The sequence below is a fragment of the Haplochromis burtoni genome, unplaced genomic scaffold (assembly GCF_018398535.1).
Source record: "Haplochromis burtoni strain Fernald_Lab_line unplaced genomic scaffold, NCSU_Asbu1 Contig_589, whole genome shotgun sequence".
NCBI classification, from domain to species: domain Eukaryota; kingdom Metazoa; phylum Chordata; class Actinopteri; order Cichliformes; family Cichlidae; genus Haplochromis; species Haplochromis burtoni.
Window position 1 is genome coordinate 176,501 of NW_024582950.1, and position 9,160 is coordinate 185,660.

The 9,160-nt window shown below is 41.1% G+C and overlaps 1 protein-coding gene across 1 annotated transcript in view; it reads right to left on the bottom strand.

Annotated features, from left to right (window-relative positions):
• hyou1 (hypoxia up-regulated 1) overlaps positions 1-8,754 on the bottom strand; it is a 30,259-nt gene extending 21,505 nt beyond the window's left edge. The window contains exons 1-19 of the mRNA XM_005949367.3: positions 8,435-8,754; positions 7,498-7,573; positions 7,211-7,304; positions 7,012-7,090; positions 6,744-6,898; positions 6,085-6,161; positions 5,807-5,988; positions 5,215-5,330; positions 3,914-4,100; positions 3,560-3,694; positions 3,358-3,440; positions 3,140-3,272; positions 2,803-2,990; positions 2,492-2,630; positions 2,088-2,145; positions 1,230-1,306; positions 897-1,070; positions 565-719; positions 400-487 (exon numbers count right to left, since the gene is read on the bottom strand). Of these exons, the coding sequence (XP_005949429.1) occupies positions 400-487; positions 565-719; positions 897-1,070; positions 1,230-1,306; positions 2,088-2,145; positions 2,492-2,630; positions 2,803-2,990; positions 3,140-3,272; positions 3,358-3,440; positions 3,560-3,694; positions 3,914-4,100; positions 5,215-5,330; positions 5,807-5,988; positions 6,085-6,161; positions 6,744-6,898; positions 7,012-7,090; positions 7,211-7,304; positions 7,498-7,567 (2,190 nt within the window). The 5' untranslated portion in view covers positions 7,568-7,573; positions 8,435-8,754. The remainder of the gene's footprint in view (positions 1-399; positions 488-564; positions 720-896; positions 1,071-1,229; positions 1,307-2,087; positions 2,146-2,491; positions 2,631-2,802; positions 2,991-3,139; positions 3,273-3,357; positions 3,441-3,559; positions 3,695-3,913; positions 4,101-5,214; positions 5,331-5,806; positions 5,989-6,084; positions 6,162-6,743; positions 6,899-7,011; positions 7,091-7,210; positions 7,305-7,497; positions 7,574-8,434) is intronic.
• Positions 8,755-9,160: the final 406 nt, after the last annotated feature.

Genomic DNA, 9,160 nt, shown 5'->3' on the forward strand with positions numbered 1-9,160 from the left:
TATTAATGAGTTTTTTGGGTTCATTGAGAACATGGTTGTTGTTCAATAATAAAATTATTCCTCAAAAATACAACTTGCCTAATAATTCTGCACTCCCTATAGAGAGTGATGTTCTCAACAGCAGAAGCAAAACCATCAGCCCATGAACTACAACATCACTTCCAGCAAGCTTTCTTCAGCCCTTCCGGACCTAGCTCAGTATCAGAAGGTCCAAAAGCTAACAGGTTTTCAGCCTTCATGTCGCCATTCCCTAACACAAAAAAGTTTGGAATCAAAGTTCCTGGGTGATGGCCAGGGAGAGGGAGGGCTGGGGTATTTCTGTGTGAATGTCAGATAGAAAACACTTGCAGTAAATAAATAAACATAAACAGGTACACACAGGATGTTCGTGTTGTTTACCTGTGTCTCAAATATAAAAGCTTCCAAGCTGTTGAGTGTTTTCTCTCGTTCCTGTTTGGCCAGATCTCGGTCTGTCAAATCCTGCAGTCTGAAATCACACAAAGACTCCTTTAGCTGAGAAAACCAGGAAACCAAAACAGAAAATAAATGAAAATCAAGCTGTACTTTTTCTTAGAGGATGTCAGGTCATCGGCCGTGGGATCAACAATGTCATGGATAAGGAGTTCCAGTGTGATTTCTTCAGAGATTTTGCTCTTTTTCTGAGGTCTGGACTTCTTCTCCACATCAGTGTTTACAGATTTGTCTCCGTCTTTTTCCTCCTTCGCCAGGAGACAGATGGGTAATATCAATAACAGCTTTGTGAAGGCTAATCTCTCATGAATATACATTTTCACCAAACACTACACAAAATTTTAAAAAGGTGCACAGGCAGATAAATGTCAGCATTTGAATTCAGACCGAGGCATTTCACAGAGTATTATAAATGAAGCTCTTACCTTGGCCTCGGTCGTGCTTCCTGCCTCTTTGGCTTTTTCTTGGTTTTTGTCTTCACTTGAATTTTTCTCTGAATCACTGGGTTTCTCATTGGTAGCCTTGTCTTTGTGATTCTCATCCTTGCCGTCCTCATCCTTGCTGTCCTTCCCAGATTCTGGAGGTACTTCCTCCTCATCCTAGGCACAACAAATCAAGAGCCAATGCCATGCCGACCCTTTGCTCAGTGTTGGACAATCATTTATGTTCTTTATATAATGGTAAAGTTAAATCACACTTGGCAAGAAGGTATTAACATTCCTAGACCAGCATGTATTGCTTTGGATAGGTGACGTTACCTGAACAGGTTCAGTTACATTTGGAGCAGGTTCTGACGATCCTCCTCCAAACAAAGTGGAAATGGTGTTACCGAGTTCTGGAAGACAGCAAATCGTTCCCTCAGTTAAATACGACAACTCACACGCTCTACAATATAGGCCATTGCAAAAGCACATACGATGTCAAATCAATCAAAACGAGCAGAACTTCCTGTGTGCTGCATAACAGAAGTAGTGAAACATAAGTGAGTGGGGGGAAAAAAAAAAAAAAAGGAGTTAATGATGGACAAGAGCAGTGAGTCGCCAAGGAACAAGGGTTCTTATCTACAAGTGTTTGCAGTTATTCTATAACAGACTTTAGGTCACTCAATAAAAGTAAACGTATTAATTTTTATCTTAACATCAAAAATATTTAAGACGATTAACTTTTTAATTAAAAATGACCTGGCTGCTGGAGTGCATAAACTCCTCTGCTATGACTGCAACTGATAAAGCTGGTCTTAGCGCTAATAATTTTGAACAGTTACTGTTACTGACACCAAAGGAGTCCGAGCTGTGACTAAATACTAGCTATCACATTAGCATAATGAGCAAATAAGGCAGGAAGCAGAAAGTACAGGGCACAGAGCCTTAATCAACTTATGTGCTAAACATCAGCAAGAATCCAACAATTTAACTTCTCTGTCAAGCTACATTTTGCTACTTTGTAGTAGAGAGCTTTTTATGTAACAGTGTCAGATGCTTGTGTCAGCTTTAACTTGATGTCTGGCTGCAGTCAAAGTTTCATCACAAGATATCAGTCTGGGGTTAGTCCCCTCATGTTAGCAGTATGAGTTGAGAATGGATTCAAGCACTAGCTTATGTTTGCAAGAAACCTACTAGTTAATGTTGATTCCTCCTCTTTCTCCTCTACCACAGTCTCAAAGACAGACTCCACCTGTGTATGAAAATGACATTTTTTTAAACATCGGTTTGCTTAAATATCACACAAAGTTTTTCCATTAACACTGAAAGCTGTTATGTGAGCATGGAACGTCAATCCTCCCATGTTTGGATTTCACATTTGGAGTCCAATGTTTTGGCTTGAAATTCATCAATCCTAATTACCAACATTACAGCCAAAGATTAAAAAAAAGGAAATCCACAAGCACAGTTATCTTCTTTTAATAGTAGTTGCAAATGATAGTACAGTAGTGAAATGCTTTGTTGAAACTCTGCCAGGAGGAGAAGGCAGAACTTGAATAAGTGACTGTCGTGAGGCAGCTCATGTTAGTTTAACTGACCCGGTCTAGCAGGAGCACTCCACTTTCATCCATGTTGAAGTGGGCTTTAATTCCTTTCGACTCTGCATCTGCATGCTTCTGAAAACTACTCCCCACTCCAGACAGCTTGACTGTGGTCAGGTTCAGAGAGCCGAACACACTGTGACACACGAGCAAGAAGCACACAGTTTTGCCTTACACTTACATCCAATTAAAGCGTGAGGGCACACACTGATGGGATGGAATACATTTAAATATCTTCTTTTTATGGGGTTTTGCCATAAACTGTTAAAATGAACCTCATTTCATAGTATTTTTCAAAGAGTTCCAACCTGAGTTCTTCCTGACTGAGGAAGCTGAGGTCACCGTAGTTGATGTTGAAAACAAAGTCATCGTTGTAACGGTTGAATGTAATGACCTTGCGCTGGGGGTAGGTTGCCATCCTCTGGAACAGGATGCGTTTGTTATGTTTCAAGGTTTTGACACCTTCCTCCTCCTCCACCTCCCGGGTAAACTCCACCTAATACAATGACATGCCACGCAGTCAGTGTTGACATGGATTTTACTCTGAATTTCCCATTACTCTAATCAGACTAATCAAAGCTCAGTTAAGTATGATTGTACTCATGATGCACTCAGTTTGAGGCAGCAGAGGACCTGAATGCTGACCTGAATGGGGAAAACAGCTGCATCTCGAACCAAGAAAGGTTTGACCTTAAAAGCCTTGCTCAGGGCAGCGGCCTGGTACACTGCACCCATGGCTGCTGCCTCATCTGCATTGATGTTCTTCCCCAGTTCCTCTCTGCACGTAGAGAAAACAAACTTAGTATAGTTTGGAAAATTAAAATTTTGAGAATGATGGAAACATCTCTATGGACAACACTTACTTGCCCACAGCTTTAAGGAGCACTTCCTGGACCTTTGGCACACGAGTGGAGCCTCCTACTAAAATCACCTGCTCAATATCCTCCTGTTGTCACAAACATAAAACGTCTAATAGTCTGGTGATGACAGAACTTCTAATTCTGTTGTTGTATCCCATGTTTGGAGCCAAATCCGCCCACATCCTGTCACGTTGAGCATACTGACCAGTTTCATCTCTGCAGCAGTCAGGGCATCCTGCACTGGCCGAGGCACTCTTTCAAACAGATCAGCACACAGTTCTTCAAACTCACTCCTGGTCACCTTAGCTTTGAAGTCAATGTCATCCATTAAACCTTCCACCTGGGTAATTTAAAAAAAGAAAAAAAGATAAAGTAAGAAAGTGCAAGATTTCTGCGAGTTTAAGAGTGCAGTGTGGATTTCAGATTTTGAGATTCTGGCAAAGCGTTTTCATGTGTTGCAGTTTATCACAGTGACTTTAGCTACAACATAGACCATTACAATGACATACGCAACCGGTAAGACGGAGTGAGTGCTTGAAGTTCCTGTCTCTGGACTCACCTGGGCCATGAAGTCTACATTTGCACTCAGCACAGTCTTGAGCCTCTGAGCTTCTTTGAGAAGCTTGGCCATAGCCCGGTGATTTTCCCGCACATCTTTCTTGCTCTTCTTTTGCTCATTGAACAGTCTGGCCAGGTGGTCACGAAGTCGCAGGTCCATCTCAAAGCCCCCCAAACCCCGATCAAACCTTAAGTTAGAACACATTTGCACACTTTAGTCTGGATGGATGTAAAGTAGGCAGTTATTTTATAGAGCAAATTACAATTTAATAGTTTTAATACTGACCAACAAATACAAAACCCTTTCTAGTTAGTAACAGCTACAACATGATAAACAAGCAAACGCATGAAGCACCAGCTCCCTGTATTCCAACTCCTGCCACTGCGGTGTCAGAGAACTTCTGCAGATGGCAGATATACTGGAAATCAGAGGCGTACAATGGAAACAGTACTGTCCTGTTTCCATGCAGCAGATAAGTAACAGCCATACCTACTCTATACTTCGACACCAAACTCGCTCATCTATGTCTTTTTGGACTTTGTAAGGTAAAAACCTTACAATATCACAGAAAAACTGAACAATCAGACGAATCCCTGTGAGCAAGCACTTTAGCGTCATGGGGAAGGAAAAACTTCCCACTGACGCCAAATAAACAGGTGGTTATTAACGTTAAGTGGAAGTAAAATGATCAGAAGTATGAATGCAGTATTTCATATACAGTCAAAAACTATACCCAGATAGCTTACTGGACTGTACATAGAACGTGTATCTTTGTTAAGATAATAAAATAAGAGGCAAGTTTTGTGTCTGCATTTGGCATTCTTGTTATAGCTGCAACTTAGACTGTGATCAGGCTTATAGAATGAGAGAGTCAACAAAAAATATTTCGTAATCTTTGAATTACATTTTAAGCAGGTAGTTTATAACACAGTTTAACATCCTTTGAACAAACAAACTAGTGAGTAAGATGACCACTGTACATTTTATACATATCCCTGTACATTTTGTACGCATCTCCATACAATTTTTGTTACCTGTATATACGAACTTCAGTTGCTTATGTATAGAGGACCATTTTGTGTCTTCTTTTTATATTTTATATTCCCCTTGCTATAAGAGCTGTGTAACACCGAAATTTCTTATCCGTGGGATAATAAAGGTTTATTCTATTCTACTCTAGTTCCAAACTCCTTTAGTTTAGGTATATCCAAGTTTTTTTCTTGTTCGACCATTATCAGAATCAACTCTAATAGCTGCTTCTCTGTCAGTGGCAGTGCCGCTGCATGGATCAATGGACTCACCCAACACCTCGGATCTGTAACTGGGGCTGAGTCCCGGACTCCTTGGTTTTGACAGTCTGATAGGTAACGATTGTGGCAGTGGTGCTGCCAGAGCCCATATCATAAAACATCACATGCTGGAAGGGAACGAGATCAGGCTTTCAGCAGTTTGTAATCACTCATCACATTTTTAAACAACATCAAATATCACCTCTGATCAATCAGCCCTGTAGTCAGACTTTTTCTGAGATTAATAAAGTTTTATGAAATAAATGAAATCAAATCAAATGGAAAGGGAATTTTCCAGACTGCAAGTTGTCATAAAATTGGAGATGTTGCTAAATCTAGTGTACCTGAAAGCTAAAGCATGAGAGACGAATCTGACATGATCACGACACAATACAAGCTCCAATCTGAGGAATAAGGATCTTTCTGCAAGTGAGGAAAACTCCAATTGCTGAATGTAGGAAGATCTACTCGAAGAGTAGTTGCTGGTTATGATTGCTTATTTACAGTGTCCGCAGAGATCGCCAGTTGGTAGTCCACGTATGTAAAATGTGTTGGTAGGATGAGAGTTAATGCATGTATTTAGGTATAAAGCTTGAACCTTTACCTTAGCTGTGCTGTCAATATCTTTCCTCCTGAAGACCCCATAGTTTAAGGCCACAGCCGTGTTGTCATTGATGAGCTGAAGGACCTTTAGACCTGCAATGTGTGCAGCATGCAGGACTGACCTGCGCTCTGCCTGGTTGAAGAAGGCTGGGACAGTGATCACTGCATCTTTGATTGTCTGTTCTGTGAATTGAAGAGAATGTTTGTTTTTTTTAATATGTCCTGAACATATGTGAACATGCCTCACAATGATACATCATCTGCGTCAAGCAAACTAACCTGCAAAGTCCTGAGCCAGTCCACGAGAGTAATTAAGGACCATCCCCAAGAGCTCCTCTGGTGTGTACTGCATTTCTCTGACAGAAACATAATGCACTTAGGTGAGCCTGACTAGGAGAGTGTTGTGTTTCTGGTAATAACCGATTAATAACATCGGTAAAATTCTGGACTGATGTGTTAGGCCAGGGGTGGGCAACTCCAGGCCTCAAGGGCCGGTGTCCCTGCAGGTTTTAGATGTGTCCTTGAACCAACACAGCTGATTTAAATGGCTAAATTAGCTTCTCAACATGTCCTGAAGTTCTCCAGAGGCCTGGTAATGAACTAATCATGTGATTCAGGTGTGTTTATCCAAGGTGAGATCTAAAACCTGCAGGACACCGGCCCTCGAGGCCTGGAATTGCCCACCCCTGTGTTAGGCAGAACTCTCAACAACAAAACACAAAATCGGGTAATAATTTCTGGAGGAATGGCATTGACCAGTGAAATTCCAGAGATCCAAGAATCAATGTCAAAGCTGTGAAGCCACTCTGGTAGCACACAATAACACACTTTTGGTGTTTACTTTACATCTGTTCCTAGTGTATACAGATTTTGTAATATGAATATGCGTGAATGTGTAGTGAATAAATAAAAACAAGGTAGCACATAAAGAGGCTCACTCTGAGTTTTTAAAGTGGACAGTGCCTCTCACTGGGTCCTCCTGCAGATGGTGTTCAGGAAAACGTTTCTGGTAGAGTGCCACCTGGAGGTTCTCATGCTTTTTACCCAGGAGACTTTGGAGATGTCTATAAACACTTTTGGGGTTCTTGACGGACTGAAATGTGGTACAAAGCATGGAAACATTAACAGCATACATGGCAATATCTGAATATGCAGTTGTGATTTAGCCGATTAAGTCAATTTTGGAAATTTTAGAAGAAGTCTTACTACTCCCATTGCACTGTCTCCAAAAAGTCTCTCGTTCTCCTTGAGACATACAACTGTGGGTGTTTTCCTCCTCGACTCCCTGATGGAAAAGACAATACATACAATGGTAGCAACGCATGCTTTTCTTCTATTTTTGAGCATATACAAGAAATAAGGAACGCAATGGTGCCATTTTCTCTATTTGGGAATGTGCTCTCACTTGTTTAGAACAATCTCCATTGGCACGCCAGGTTTAACTATTGCTATTTTCATCCACTCGCTGCCCAGGTCAACTGACATGACAGCCACGGTCACTGGAGACAAAAAGATCAATTGTTTAGTAAAGCAGGCAGACAGCTAACACCTACCTACAGTGTACTTTTTCTATTCCACTGCATGTGTTCATCAATGAGACCATGTTTCAAACTGTGCTGCTTTTACCAGTAACCTATGGTTACTGTTAACCGTAAGTACCAGAAGAAAAGTCAAGCTAAATTATTATGTTACCTATGTGAGAAGGGAACATTGCCAGAACAAGACAGAAGAGAGCAGCCGGCACCAGCTTTCTACCCTCCATCACGAGCTGTAAAAATCAGAAAAGGGAAACATTTTAGTAAAAAAATAAAGGCATTAGCAGAACTGATATATACCCTAGCTGGTCCTAACAAGTATCCTCACATAAGCTTTAAGATGTTCTTTTGCTCATTTATCCTATACTTTTCTTGAACGTTTTTCAAGTGTAGAGTATATGTCTTGATAAAACAGACTTGTTTTATCTGCTGCGTGTCGGTTTTTAAACAACAGTCCAAAAGTTTTAATGTGTCCTCGCCAGGTGATGACCTTGGCTTAAGGATATGAAAAACATGTATTGCACCTGATTCCACCTACTTAGGCATACACTATTCTGAACACGTGGCATTAATAGCATTATCAAACAGTGTGCTGAAGCCACAGCTTCAGATCCACACCGAGTACCTGCACAATGCTTTTGTTAAAGGGAGAAAACAAAAAGGAACACGAATAGAAACTTCTAGTACCCATCGAGATATGACACATGAATGAAAAACGGATGTACACCAGAAAGCCTTACTTTTTCATTTTATTACATATTAATACGCCACCACTTTTTTAGCTTTTCCGAACCTCTATACGTGCTGGCTAACGATAAGATGACCAACACGCCCCTGACTATTACAGAGCCAGGTGAGATACACACCAGTAAACGGTCTACTCAAGTGCAGCTGGACCAGAAGTGTACGCTCTAAACAAAAGTACCGATACGCTGATACAAAGACCACTAACAGAAGTTGAAGGCTACAGTTAGCTAGTATACTGTCTGCAAAACCATCACTATAAAAGCATACATTTATCGATATAATGCTACAGCGCTAGCATTTAATCAGTCTTCAGTCGGCACAAATAAAAGTGAAAGACACCAACATACTGTGCTTTTCCAGGCGGGTTCTGAGGTTAGTTTCTCGGTTGGTATCTTTATTCAGAGCTTCTTTGTTGTCACACTCGGTAGTTTTGGTTCCCCTTATCACCGGCTTGTTCTCAGTTGTCGGGCCCGGAACGCGGCGTCACCTCATTGGATCCACTGAAGCCGCGACCGGGAGAAAAACTGTGGTCAAGTTACTTAAAACCAAGTATACTGTAACCGGTTACCTTTTGGGATGAAAACCAATCGAAGACTGACGATAAAGCGACCGAGCGCAAGTTATTAGTTTTTCCCTACAGTTGATTGAATTGGAAATAAAGAACACATTTATATTTATATATTAAAATTGTTATCATTGACATTTTCTAATTTCGCAGGGGGGGTCGTATAAAGTTGGTGTTATTGATTAAAGGAGCTGAACTAGTTATGTGCTCTTGTTATGAAGGAGACACCTCTAAGCTTCCGGTAATTACTTTCCACCGTCTTGACGACTGGTCCCAATGTAACGCTAGAGCCTGCCCACCGTGTTCCACGCACTGCTTAGTGATTGGTCCACGCGAAATCCTGAACCCAAATCTCGATCCCATTGCTACACGTCAAGATAGTGGGCGTATCCGGAATGACGCAATTTCCAGGTAAAGCGTGAGCACGCCACGTGCCTCCATGGAATAAACTGTTTTATTGACAAAAGTGAGGACATTTTTGTCAATTTTTTAAAACTTTATGTTGTTT